The sequence below is a fragment of the Rattus norvegicus genome, chromosome 9 (assembly GCF_021556685.1).
Source record: "Rattus norvegicus strain SHRSP/BbbUtx chromosome 9, alternate assembly SHRSP_T2T, whole genome shotgun sequence".
Lineage (NCBI taxonomy): Eukaryota > Metazoa > Chordata > Mammalia > Rodentia > Muridae > Rattus > Rattus norvegicus.
In genome coordinates this window covers 126,246,616-126,260,908 of record NC_141542.1, presented here as the reverse complement: position 1 = coordinate 126,260,908, position 14,293 = coordinate 126,246,616, and the positions used below count along the sequence as shown (strand labels likewise).

The following is a 14,293-nucleotide window of genomic DNA, read 5'->3' as shown; positions in this document are numbered from 1 at the left end:
CACATGCCCTTGAGCAGAAGCACGCTTGGTGCCCAATGTTAACCCTCCTAGATAAGCAAGAAGGGTGGCATCTGCCTTCCTGCCAGGGAACCTAGTCTGTAGCACAAATGTCAACAGAGACTGCTTTTGCAAGATCAACTACTTTATGTCTGAGGATGAGCTGATGTTGAATCTCTCAGGAACCACCACTTCCCCTCTAACTTGTTGAGAGAGAAGGTGTTGGAGTTGAGAAAGAGAGATGTTGCTGTGGTCGGGGAAGTCTCTTGTCATGCTTTCAAGAAGGGACAACCCTGCCTTGAAACAACCACAGACAGCCTTTCGACATCCTGTGGTGAGAAAATCATGGCTGTGGCTCCTGGTCTTGCCCTGGGAATCCCTCCTCTTGGAATCCCTCCTCTTGGAATCCTGTTCTACCACAGACCTAAGGACCCTATTTTAATCAAGTTTCCTATAGTAAGTTGTAACAATGAAAACACACAGATTGGTAGAGTACTGAACTATGAAGTCTGGTTGGGGCTGGTGCCTGCCAACTGCATCCTGATGATGGCTTTGGCCATGAGCTTGAAGTCCACTGAGTTTGGGGTCAACTTGGGTCCAAGATACAGTGATGAACTATCATAATTCTGTGAACTCACATACAAAAAACTACCCAATGAATATGTATGTCAGGCAGTCAAAACTCACAGTTTGTTCTTCCCTGGGGCATCTGGTTTTTGTTATACCCTAGTTGCTGTAAGTAGAAGCTTTTATTCATCAAAACTTCGAATTTTGTGTCTGGAGAGATGGCTCAGCAATTAAGAGTATGCACAGCTCTTAGAGAGGACGGAGCTCAGTTCCTAGGACACACACACACACACACACACACACACACCACACATACACACACATACCACACATTACACACTCACTCACACACACACATTTTAAACAGTCATAATGTTAAAACAAAATTCTGAATTTGAACAGCGGTGTTCTAGTCCAGAGCCTTCCACGTGGTCACATGTATGAGCCCTGGGTAACTTCAAAGACATGAACCACCTAGAAGATTTACTCAGGAGTGTTGAGGTTAGCCCTGGGAATTAAAATAAAAAGTCACTTCCAGATCAGTGGAAATGGAAGGAAATCACATCACAAGTAACAGGGCAGGTAGAGCCACACAGGGCAAGAGGTGCCCAGAATGGGGCGGGACAGAACAACTCCCAACTCTGACAGCATAGCACTAACACAAGGTCAGCTTTTTGAGGGAGCCCAGGTCATGTACAGACTCTGCTGTCTTCCAGCTTTTCACTTTTTTTATTTATTATTTTCTTGGGAACAGAAATAGGTTTATTATTAATGTACCACCGATAGACATAAGACCCAACAGCCATCTGCCCCAACAAGGAAGTTGAAAAAGCATGACCAAAAGGAGCACATGCTAGACTGACTCAGGAGTCAGAGACCCTGTGACATGCTGTCTCTGCTTGGTACCAAGAAGGAGTCCTCGGGGTACTGCTGTGTAGAACCCAATGGGTATAGAGTTTCCCAATCCTTGTTCCAGAAGCACATTAAACTGACTCCTAGGCCAAAGTTTGACCCATAGCTCCTGACAAATTAAGACAGAAAAGTATGTTCCCTTGACTCCAACTCAGATGTGTGGGCCTAGGACAACTGCTTGAGCTCCATCTCATGCCGTCAATACAGGGACCTAATCCCAACGTCTCCTTTTGTCGTTTTGAATGAGTCAGCCAAGACCTCCAGAGTCTCCTTGTTAGGGTTCGAATCTGTCTCCAAGTGCCCTGTTAGCTCCAGGAACTGCTCACGGGTGAACCCCGAGTTGCCATCTGTGGAAGAGAGACTCTGAGTCGTCTCCATCTCAGTTACTTACATCATGGCTGCAGCTCAGTTGAGTCCCCTTCTTTGGTTTCCCACTATTTTATTTTTGACTTCTTTGTTGTGCAGGAGCCTGCCTTGAGTGTGCTCACTGAGCACTGTACCAAGAGAGCCACATCCACAGCCAGTGCCAGCCATTGATGTGTCTCCCTTCATAGCTTATTCATATAAATATTAGAATTAACCGTGAATTTATCTTTTACAAACTTCAAGTGAGGCTGGTGTCATCCCCTGTCCCCCCACCCCCACCCCGGCCACCATGGGATCAAGTTCTGTGGTACAAAGAGCTTCAATTCTGATGTCACCACACATAGTAACACATGTGATACAGATGTATGGGGATTTCTGTTTTCACTGGTTTGGACCAAGCAGAAATTAGACCCTGGTGCCAGTTTTTGACTTCTGTTCTATTTCATGGGTTTTACTGTCTTCACATCTGACTTCCCTTGACTGGAGTGGCCACGGGTCCTCTGTTTTTGAAGAAGGTCCCTGCAGTGTCCGTTGTGAGTGGTTTGGTCAGGGCAGGGCCTTCCTTCCGCTGGGTGCATTTCCCCTTCTGTGCTGTCAAGGGAACAGTTGAGATCATGTGATTGCCTGTGAGATTTGAGGGGCCTTTTCAAGTGCTGACCTGTTGCTACTTCCTGGCTAAGCCTCCTGTCTTGCTGGAAGGAGGGTTGGTAACCGGCCCTAGTGCTTTGGAGCCCGTGTTTTGAGTAGCCAAGCAACTGCTTCTCTCTCTGCAGGCTGTAATGGTAAAGACTGTCCTGCTAGGCCCGTATTGTTTGACGGACATCCCATGTATGTCGCTTAGCATTCTGTAGTGTCAGTTTAATGGGTTTGTTTCTTTTGTAGCGGGTAGTTTCGGCTACACCGCTTTGAGTTCCCAGCGAGTCGCGCAGATGAAAGACATGCACATTAGTCCATTTTTAACCTACCTTAATGGCTCAGTGGCTGGGCTCTTCAAGCCTCCTGCAACTAATGTGCCCTTACCTAGCTCTAAAGCTGCCCTCAGCTTAGTTACAGTTTCCTTCTGTGAAGCCCACCGCCGCCTCTTTCCCTTTCTCCCTACATGTTGGAAGATCTCCCCTGCAGCTCTGAGACTGTTTCATCTCCCTCCCCCAGTGTCTCAATTCTCCTCTTCGCTCCCAGCCTGCGGAACCTGGAAGCCCCGCCTCTTTCTTTCTGCCCAGCCATTGGCCACTGGCATCTTTACTGATTGATTAAGAACCAATTGGGGACAAGGACCTTCATCCCTGATTAAATCAGAGCATCAGAACCACTTCTCTACATCCTTTCACATTTTTAATTTTTAATTATTAAAATAGGGAAAGTAGAGAGCACACACATTATGTGGAGGTCAGAGGACCGCTTCTAGGAGAGGGTTTGCTCGTCGATCCCTTGTTGAAGCAGAGCCTCTTGTTTCTGCCATGCTATATGGTCCAGGCTATCTGGTCCTCCAACTTCCGGGCAATTGTTTTTGCCTCCCGTTCTGCTGTCGGAGCTCCAGGATCACAGATGTGCCACCGTAGCATACGGCTTTTAAAATGTGTTTTTCAAGGCTGGAACTCAGGTTGTCACACTTGGATAGCAGGCACTCTTACCCCATGAGCTAACCTGCTGTCCTTGTTGTTTTTGTGAGACAGGTTCTTGGTGTGTACACCTTACTAGCCACTCTAGAGCCCAGGTTAGCCTTGGATTCACTGCGGTCCTCCTGCCTTGAACTTCAAATGCTGAGAGTATAGAGTATATACACTATACTTAGATAGTAGTTTAAAGTCTCAACGTGTATATTCTTCGGCTTTAGTACATGGCTGGAAGGTCTATCCTCTCTCTGGTCAGGCAGGTCCAACCCATGACCCACAGGCCGCTAGCTAAAAATAGCTACAACTGTGGCCTGACACATAGCCATAAATATGGAACATGGTTTGTGTGTGTGCGCACATGTGATTGTGTATGTGGTGTTTGTGTGTGTGTGTGTGTGTGTGTGTGTGTGTGTGTGTGTGTGAAGGTCAGAGGTCAAGCTTGGCGACTTCCTCAGCCGTTTCCACCTTGACTATTTAGTTTCCTTTTAAGGACTATATGTATGTGGATGTGTGTACACCAGCGCAGATGCACCCAGAGGCTGAGCCTCAGGTGTCTGGAGCTGGAGTTGCAGGGGGTTGTGAGCCACCTGACATCGGTGCTGGAAACTGAATTTGGGTCTTTGCAAGGGCACCCTATGTTCTTAACACCAAGGCATCTCTGGTTTTTCTATCTTATTTTGGAGACAGTCTCTCACTGAGCCTGGAACTCCATTCTCACTTTCCACCGAGCTCCAGGGATCCAGCTGTGTCTGCCTCCCTCTCAAAGCACCGGGGTTACACGGGCATGCCCCTGCACCTAGTTGCTTTGCATGGGTGGGTGCTGGGGTCTGAACTCAGATGCTCATGCTTGCATAGCAGGCACCTTACTCAGCGGGGTCATCTCCCCAGTCCTTCTCTCTGCCTCTATGTATATCTCTGTGTCTCTGTATCTATCTTTCTCTGTGTCTCTCTCTTCTGTTCTCTCTCTCTCTCTCTCTCTCTCTCTCTCTCTCTGTGTGGTGTGTGTGTGTGTGTGTGTGTGTGTGTGTGTGTCTCAGTTCTTGAGCAAATGCTAGATACAGGGAAACCAGGTATTCCCATCAGTCCTCTGATGGACTACACTTGACATTCACACAGTGTGCTACAGTCAGCCCCTCTCAGCACCAGGTGAATTCTGCCTGGATGACAGGAGGGGGCACAGGGAGGCTGAGAACTAGGAAGGCTTTGCTGGCTTCCCACAGCCAGACCCGAACAGTAACAGTAAGGGTCACCTTCTTGTAGTCTAGACTACACACCATCTAGTTGTCAGGTACATAGCACCCTCCTGCCAGGAGCTCAGCTCCGCTACCCCTGGGTTACTGAGACAGTAGATAAAAGCCTAACTCCTGTGGATGGGTGGAGGGTGTCAGCTCAGATGGACACACCCATTGTAGCACTCCAGCCTCCACAGGAGTCTTTTAGTAAAGCTGACATTGGCTTTTAATTTGCTCCTCTAATTTTGAGATAGTTTTATTCTATATCCCCGGATGGCCTGAAGCTCACTATGACTCATACTGACCTCAAACTCAAATCAATCCTCCTGCTTCAGCTTCTCAAGTACTGGGATTATAGGCATGAGATGCCACAATAAAACTTAATCAGAGCTTTGGAAGACAGAGCAGGGTCACCCAGAGTCAAACTCCCTCCTCTTCCTCCTCCCTCCTCATCCCGTGCTCCTCATCCCTCCTCCTCCCGTGCTCCTCCTCCCTCCTCCTCCCGTGCTCCTCCTCCTGTGCTCCTCCTCCCTCCTCTGCACCCCCTTGGCAGCTGGACCTGTTGCTCACTCTCTCTTCAGGTGAGGGCTTCTCTTTCTGAATGAGAGAGGTATGCATTCAGGGAAACTTTCTCTCTAGATTGAACAGAGTGCAGCTTGGCTCTGTTAGGACTTGGTAATAAAAATCTGTGGAAACACCATGTGACACTGGGTGGAGCCCAAGCTGGGAGAGCCTGGGCCTGGGCCCCAAGCTGAATCAGGCCCAGTCTTTACACTGTTGTCTAACTTGCATGCAGCTCTGCTCACCCCTAGAGCCCTGACCTAGCTTTCTTCTTCTTCTTCTTCTTCTTCTTCTTCTTCTTCTTCTTCTTCTTCTTCTTCTTCTTCTTCTTCTTCTTCTTCTTCTTCTTCTTCTTCTTCTTCTTTTTTGCTCAAACAGGATTTTAAATTCTTGCTTTTTTGATAAGTCTGGTATTGAGGGAAATGACTTAGAAGGAATTATCATGGTCCTGTGCACCCAAGCCGTCCAAGTAGAACCCTAGAATGGCAGTGATTTGTGAGTAGAATTGGGGTTCCTGGCATTCTGGCTGAATTAAGTAACGATCACAGCCTCTGTCTCGGTGTTATGTGCTAGGTCCTGTGCTAAATCCTGGGTCAGAGACAGTGAAGGTGAACACACCAGCCAGTGTAGGTGGAAGAGAGACAGAATCACAAGGGTTCAAATTGCTTCGTGCTTCGGAAGCAGGATTGCTCGAGCCCCATTGGGCAGATCCCAGAGGGCTTCACAGGGGTGGTATTTGAGCTAGACTGGAGGGGTGGGTGGTGACCAGGTGGTTTCAGGGGGCAGGCACAGCACAACGAAGGCACTAAGTCAGGCTCTGGTGAGAGCTTGGCACTAGTGATGGAGCAGGAACTGGATAGTAAAGGAGGTGAAGTTTGGTTTTATAGACAGTAGAAAACAGTGGACTTCTAATTGGTATATATGACTTGCCCACAATGTTCCATGACACTTTCATATGACTGCACGATGCACTTGGATCATGTACTTTCACCTCTCCCTTACCCTCTATTCCTTCTTGTTTAAAATTTTTATGTGTATGTTTGTACACACGTTCATATGTGGAGGGTAGAGGCCAAGGCCAAATGTCTTTGATATTTCAACCATCCTTAAAGATATTTTTATGTATGGGTGTTTTGCCTGCATGTATGTCTGTGCAATATATACACAAACACACACATCTCACACACACAATTACCCAAAGGAGGCCAAGAGGGACTGGATTTATGCATAGTTGTGAGCTGCTGTGTGGATGCTGGGACTTGAACTTGGGTCTTTAAGAGTTTGGTTCAGTGTTTATAACTGCTGAACCATCTCTCCAGCCCCAAGATTTTGTTTTTATGTGTATGAGTATCTGCTTGCCTACACATATGCACATGTATCAAGTGAGTGCCGGTGTAATTGGCTTTCCATGGTGGCACTAACAGTAAGGCTCAGGTTGTCATAATTTCTAGGCAAAGCACATTACCCACGGAGCCATCTCCCAAGACACTCTGTGCCTTTAACAAACCACCTCCTTCATTTCTTCTTTCCCCCATCTTACCATTTCTGTTTTTGAGACAGGGTCTCACTATGTTGCCTAAACCTGACCGTCTCAGAACAGTAAGTAGACAAGGCAGGCCTCGAACTCAGAGAGATCCTCCTGCCTCTGCCTCTTGAGTGCTGGAATTAAAGGCAAGCACCATCACAATTGGCTCATGACCTTTCGGGTGGGGGAGTCCATATTCACTCAGGGGAGAAGGCTCAGAAGTGCCAAGCAGGCGTGAAGAGTTGGGGATCCCCAGAACTCACATAAATGCCAGGGAGGTGAGGAGGTGTGCCTGTAATTCTAGCCTCAAATGGCAAAGTCAGGGTATCTATCCACAGAGCAAGCTGGTTAGCAAGACTAGCCACATCGGTGAACTCTAAGTTTGACTGAGAAAACCAGCCCCAGTGAGTAATGGGGAGCCACTGGGACGATGGTTCAATGACTTTAACCTCCAGCCTCCACTGTGTTTACACAAAGGTACCACACACGTACAAAGCATGCATCTGTGCACATCACATGTAGGAAAAATGAAAATAGATAACACATTTCCTCACATATGAAATCTATCAACTTCCAACAGCCCCTCAACATCATTTTCTATATTATAAAATAAATCCAAGCATTTTGCACTTGCAGCTCCATGTTTAAAATATTAGCACATTTTCTTCTGGAACTTCTCTACTTCCTGGTACTTCATGGGCTGGTCTTTCTCTGGATGTGCCTGCACAAGGCTGTCCATCTGTGTCTTCCCCACCTTTGTCCTGTGAAAGACTGTCAACTCTTTCTCATGGTTTCCTCCCATTTCCGTGGAATTCGTGTAGAGGCTGGCCTAGAACCTGTGGCCCTCCTGCCTGGCTTATCCCGTCACATATGCTCACTGCCTGCATCTACAGCGGGGTTATCCAGTTGTTATCCTTAAGAGCACTGACAGGGTGACTGCTAGAATTACTTCCTGTGGAGCTTATTCTCACGAAAACTGGTCAGAAAGGCTGAGGAATAACTTTTGGGGGGTGTTTTGGCAGCCTGCTCAAGGAGAGCACTTGTCGTACAATAAACATTTTATAGAACTTTAAAGCAGCCCTAGACAGTGGGCCAAGATGCAGGATGGATGGTGCCTCATACTGTCCAGCTCTGGGGCCTGGGGCATATGAGGCACCAGACTAAGGAAAGAGGAAGGTAGTCTTTGCATTTGCAAGTGGGATGTTTTCAGATGTTTCGTGAGCACGCAGCAAGGGCTTTTTGGAATGCTAGTTCCAGGAATGTGGAAGGTGGCTGAGTCACTGCGGTGGCCACCTCAGACAGGCAGAGGCACTTGAAGCAGGAGGTTCCTCCACTGGCGATCTCAATGGTGGGGGTGTTTCTTTGGGGTCTGTACTAACTGTAGGGGCAGCCAAGGGGGTCTTCACAACAGCCCTTCACAAACCAGCAGTGAGGCCGCTGGCCTGACACGGAGGCTAGCTTGCTTTAGAGACTGCAGAAGTCGGTGGAATTAGCCTCCTGGTACTGTGATTCATCAATGACGTGAGCGCGAGTCGAAAAGACCCGTGGTACTGGAGCCAGAATCACGCTAATCACGCTACTTTGGAGTTTCACCACCTACATCAAGGAGGCCCCAGCTGCGTTCCCAGATCTCCCTGGGTGATTGGAGGCAGCTTCAGAAAATGCCAGGCGAGCTGTCCCAAGTACTGTTTACATCCCACTGGGGACAGTGCCTCTAGCTACACAGTCACAAGTAGTCGATCAAGGGACATTGATCAAAGGTCATAGAAACCTCACACAGGGGATCTGGAGACATTTGAACCTTCCTTTCTTTCTCACTTCTAGCAGAGGAACCCTTGGAAGCAACTCAGGGACCATCTGGGAAGACCCCACTAGAATCCACCAGACCCTTGGAGGAGGCCCCCACTGAGCCACCGCGGCTGACCCCACTGCCAGAACACCCTGCCGGACCACCACAGATAGGCCAGCGGCCAGTATTGCCCCAGAGGCCCCTGCAGCCACCACCTTTGCCTGCCTGGCCTGGTCGCATGGGGTTGCCCGTCCTGCCTGGCTCCAGTGGAGTCATCATGGAGACTGGAGAGGCTGGGCCTCCAGGCAGGATGGGCATGTCCGGAAGGGGCCTGCCTCAGGGAGTGGATGGACAGATGGGGCAGGGGCCGATTCCTAGCTCGGAAGGCTACGCAGGCGCACCAGGTACGTCTGCCTCCCAGGCACGGGATAGCCTGTGCCTGTTGGTATGTTCTGTGGGTCCAGAGTTCCCCCTTTAGGGGACAAAGTTCAGAAAGGTAGCTTCCAAAGGGCCTGAGAGTTCAGAGGAACCTCTTTCTGCTTATCTGAAATGTGGGTATCAGAAGTACCTCAGAACAACAAAAGAAATATTTGAAAGTGTAATTTCCCCGGGGAAGGGTAAGAATAATGAGGTTGACACGACCAGAGTCAGGGACTACAGCCATGCTGAAGGGAGAACGAGGACTGAGAAATACCTGACTTTCCACTCTTTGTTTTCAGGCTACCCCAAGTCACCTCCTGTAGCCACCCCAGGTATGTCTACACAGAACCCTCATGGGATTGCTCTCCTTGGTGGCCTCTGCCCGGCACTTCCTGTCTCCTCCCCAGGGGGGTTTGGGGGGACCTGGCACGGGTAGACAGCCTCGAGCCTAGGCCCTTCCACACCCAGTAGACTCCCTGGTCCTGTCTTCTGTAGACTGACCCTCTAGAGAGACCTCAGAGGCAGGAATTTTCCCTCCTACGTGGTTTCTGTTCATGTTTTTCAAGGGGAGGCTGGGTGGGCTGTGCTTCCAGCAAGCAACTGTCTAGATGATTCTCTGCACCCAGCAGCAGCCCGATGTAGCCAGCGCATAGCAGCCTCGCCTTTCATTGTCTCCCTCTCTCAGCTTCACACACACACTCTACACAGACAATCCCTTTGAGGCTTCCAAGTGCAGTGTCTGTGTCTCACACGCATGTCCAGTTCCCCAGTTTCTCTGTGCTAGCCTTTGGTCTGACAAGGGGAGTCTCTGGACTTCCAGCAGGGGGAGGCATAGCTTGTACCTGGTGTCCATCAACACTTTCAGAAGATAGGTAGGTCCACATGTTCTTGCCACTCTCTCCCTAGGGGTGTCGCTGCCTGCTCTGGTGTCCTTTTCAGCTGGTCTTACCCAGAAGCCTTTTCCCAGTGATGGAGGTGTCGTCCTCTTTAATAAGGTGCTGGTGAATGATGGGGATGTATACAACCCCAGCACTGGTGAGTATCTAAAATGCAGTTCTGTCTTGCTCTACCCAAATGCTCCTCCTGTGGTGGCCCTTGGGGCCTGGGGAGAACATACACGGGGCAGTGGATTGTCCCCAAACCTCCGGTCCGTGGGCTACAGGTGTGGAAGAGCAGCACGTGGTCTCACTACACTTTTGGAAGTGCTGCTCAATTTTTAATGGTTGCTAAAAAATATTTTTTCCAGCTATGACCTGTCACACCCCAGCCCCCCTGTCTTCCATCTGCCCTCTAGTGGCCAACAAGCATGCTTTATCTACAAAGGGACAGAGGCAGAGACTCCTTCAGAATCTTTTTATGAGGAAGGGGGAAAAGGGCTGAGCCGAGAGTATCATGCCTCACACACGGAGACAGAATGAAACGGTGGACTTTGGAAGGTGCCTGTGGCACCCATGCCTGTTCCAGGGAACCCCGGAGCCTGTGGTAGAAGCTGCTGAGCTCCGACAGCACAGCCTTTCCCCCTTGCTCCAGCTTGTCCTGTCTCACCTGCTCCCAGGCACAAAGCCCTTCCTTGATAGCCAGACATGAGTTTCCTTTAAAGGAGAATTCTGTCTGGACCATGGGCAACCCTCTGAGGCTCATGGGAGGTGCCTTGCTCAGTCTCCTTGCCTTTAGCAGTTATGCTTTCATTTGTGTAGGCATGAACATGGTCTTCTCAGAGAGGGAGAAGGATTTTTGATCATCTTGGTAATTTTTAGCCATTCTTTCCACAATTTCCAGCCTGGTTATCCTCTGGCTAAGTCACTGGTACACCTTGGAGAAAGAAGCCAGGTATCCTGGGCTGCCAAGCTTTCTAGTCTATGCTTCAAGGTTTTGTGCCAGAGTTGGGGTTGATTTTGATTGGGAATGAGGGGACCCTTTGTCCACTTACACAGGCTGGTGATCTTCACGAGCAGGCCAGTACTGTCAAGACAATCTCAGGTTGTCCTTGACCTAGGCTTGCCCCCATTAGGTAGGGAAATGGAAGCTTGGCCCAGTTCACTGGATTCCAGGAGTTTAAAGAGTAAGCATGGAAGGGGCAGGGTTGACCCAGGCATTCTTGAAGGCTAGACTCTTGAATGGATCACTTTTAGTGTAAGGACCCTAATTTCATGATAACATCTGGCTTTCGGTTAAGTGCAAAGGCCTAATACCCCTACCCACCCACTCCTGGTCTATCTCTACCCACTTCCTTGCCTCCCAGATCACGTGGAAAAGATAGTAGAGCTTCTGGCTACAACTGAATGTGACCTACACCCACCAGGCTGATTCTTTTAGATGAAGGTTAGCCTGGCCTCCTAAAGCTGAGCGGTTCAGTGTCTGCTTCTTGGGCTGGGCAAGCTTTGTTTCCATCTGCTGTCTCAGGGATAGGCCTCAGAGACACCAGTGATTTAGGAAGGTGGTTTTTAACATGGCAGGGCCTGGGTCTTGGTCCCAAGTCTCCAGGGCACACATGCCATGTACACAGCAGACCAGGAATTCCGTTCGAACTGGCTGCCTGTCCCAGCAGGGCCATGACTGCTTTTGGTTTTCTGGCCTGTTGTAAACTTAGGCAAACATTGCTGCAAGTCCTGGGCAACTAGAGCTCTTACTGCTTGGATGTTACAAGCCCGGGACCGTGGGCTCTGAACCAAGTGATCGATCAGAGTCTGTGGTTTGCAGGGGTGTGAGGCCGTACTGGGGCTGCTGCTGTGCATGGTGGAATGCTTGTCTAGAATATGCCCATCCCTGGGGGTTGATTTTCATACTGGGAACAACAGGCATGGGCAGGCAGTACACTCTAAGTCAGGCTTTCTTCTACAGGTTTGGTGACTGACCATCCTGACCTGTCTAAGACACTGGGTGCTAAAACCCAGGGGCCGTCGGAGGCCATCTACAGTGGCCTTGTGTGAGATGGGTCCAAGTTAGTCTGTAACCGGGGTGAGGGTGGCAGAGACAGCAGACCAGCTCACCAGTGTGTCTGGCTCTTTGTAGGGATCTTCACGGCACCGTATGATGGGCGCTACCTGATCACGGCCACCCTCACCCCGGAGAGGGATGCCTACGTGGAAGCGGTCCTGTCTGTTTCCAACGCCAGTGTTGCCCAGCTCCATACGGCTGGGTATAGGAGAGAGTTCCTGGAATACCATCGTCCCCCTGGGGCTGTGCATACCTGCGGGGGCCCAGGGGCCTTCCACCTCATCGTGCACCTGAAGGCAGGAGATGGAGTCAACGTTGTGGTGACTGGGGGCAGATTGGCTCACACAGACTTTGATGAAATGTACTCCACCTTTAGTGGCGTTTTCTTGTATCCGTTCCTTTCCCACCTTTAGGGAGGCCAGGAGGGGAAGAGGCTGTAAAAACTCCAGAGCTTTTAATATATTTGGTTTCTGTAGTTTGCTGCACACACTCTGCCTGCCTCCAGGATAAAAGCCCTCACCTCCCTGTAGAGACGGACACCTCTCGTTTCCAGACAGCTGTGGAGGCAACACATGGTTCAATTCTGTCACTGTAACTGGACAACCAGAAGATTTGTCAAGTCCCCTTTGCTGGAAGCTGGCTTCTCCTGTGCTGCCTATATGCCGCCAGTTCTGCCAGAGGCTTCTGGGTTGGGCCCCTTCGGTGCTACAGTGGAGGCCCATGCTGCTCCCTGACTGGGCTGGGCCTGATGCAGCTGGAAGACACTGTAGCGGACGCGTCCTCCACACTGCATGTAGAAGACTTAAACACTGAAGTGCTGATGTGGCCTGGACCCAGAGTTAGCCTGGGTTGTTCCACACTTGGCTGCTGGTACTGATCTCTGCTACCAAGGTGGATGTAAGAGACATTATTTATGAGGCTTGCCGGGCTCCTTAAATGACATGTACGATATAAGTGCAAAGACAGGGAGCATCAATAAAGATGTCAGAATCACTATGTTCCTTTTCTGTATTTGGTGCCTTACAGATAGGGAGTTGCAGGGGTGGGGAGAGCAAACTAGAGTACTTTTTAATGGATGTAAAAGCTAATCCGGTGTAAATTAACCCCAATCGGTATGTAAAATATCCCATGCCTGCTAGCTTCCAGGTTTTGCACACTTGGGGTTTGATTTTGGCTGGAAAACAAGCCCAGATGTCCTTGAAGTCAGGGCTGACTGTGGCCTCTGTTGGGGAAGTGAGCTAGTTGCAGGCTACTGCTCCACTGCACAACTCACTGGCAGAGACAGCACTAGAACTCGGGTGTCTTAGCAACAAGAGGCCCAATAGAAAATGGATGGCTGACTGCAAACTGAGATCATTTGAGAAGACAGACGGATTCGGGTCTAGGAGGCCTAGCACCACAATCCTTTCCCAGCAGCAGCCCCGAAGCTCTAGGCATGGGGGCATCTAGCTCAGGGTGGCTTTTTTTTTTTTTTAAGATTTATTTATTTTATTTATATGAACACTGTAGTTCTCTTCAGACACTTGAGAAGAGAGCATCCCATTACAGATGGTTGTGAGCCACCATGTGGTTGCTGGGATTTGAACTCAGGACCTCTGGAAGAGCAGTCAGTGCTCTTAACCGCTGAGCCATCTCTCCAGCCCAGGGTGGCTTTTGCTAAGCAGGTTTGAGAAAAACCCGGTCTGTCTGTCAGGCAGCACCTGTAGGGAAAGGTAACTCCCCCAGGACCCTAATGGAAGGTGCAGACAGGGAAACCAGTTTCAATAGCCTTGTCTTTTCTTAACCCAGTTGGCAGAAGAGGCTAAGGCAGTAAAAATACATTGCGTTTCAAGGACTGTCTGGAAAAAAAAAAAAAAGGGATATTTGGAAGGAGGGCCATGGACTGCACGGTTTCTACAGCTGGGGAGTTGGCTACAAAGGTCAGAGCACTCTTGCCTGTCTGAGAAATGACTCACAGAAAACCCTGAGCAGCAGGACTTTCAGGAAAGCCTCGCTCGCTGGCTCACAGGTTTGCTTTTGCCCGTTCCCCTCGATCTTCTTTCAAGATCACATTCAGTGCCAAAGTGGCTGGAAGGCAGGGACCTGTCGGGGATGCCTAGCCACTGTATTCCCCAGCCCTGGACAGGTCTCTCGAGGATCGTCCAGTGCATGTGACCCCTTTACTGGCCTTAATTCTCTACGTCCAACAGGCAGGGTGGAGTGAGCCCAGTCATATCAGCAGTCACATGCTCACTGCAAGACATAAGGGGATGAAAACCATACTCTGCCCCTGAAGGAGACAGGTTTAAAATGGGAGCCCCGAGCTTTTCTTGGAGATGAAAAGCAGGGACAGCCAGAGCTTGTCTGGGGGAGGGGAGTTTGGAGTAGTGCCCCC

The 14,293-nt window shown here is 49.7% G+C and overlaps 1 protein-coding gene across 2 annotated transcripts in view; it reads left to right on the top strand.

The window, feature by feature from the left end:
* The window catches only part of Emilin2 (elastin microfibril interfacer 2), a 59,720-nt gene extending 46,805 nt beyond the window's left edge, over positions 1-12,915 (top strand). Inside the window, 4 exon segments of one of the 2 annotated variants that reach the window (NM_001431280.1) lie at positions 8,598-8,966; positions 9,282-9,314; positions 9,889-10,017; positions 11,995-12,915. In NM_001431280.1, the coding sequence (NP_001418209.1) occupies positions 8,598-8,966; positions 9,282-9,314; positions 9,889-10,017; positions 11,995-12,332 (869 nt within the window). In that variant the 3' untranslated portion in view covers positions 12,333-12,915. 2 annotated transcript variants of the gene reach the window in all.
* The last annotated feature ends 1,378 nt before the right edge of the window (positions 12,916-14,293 follow it).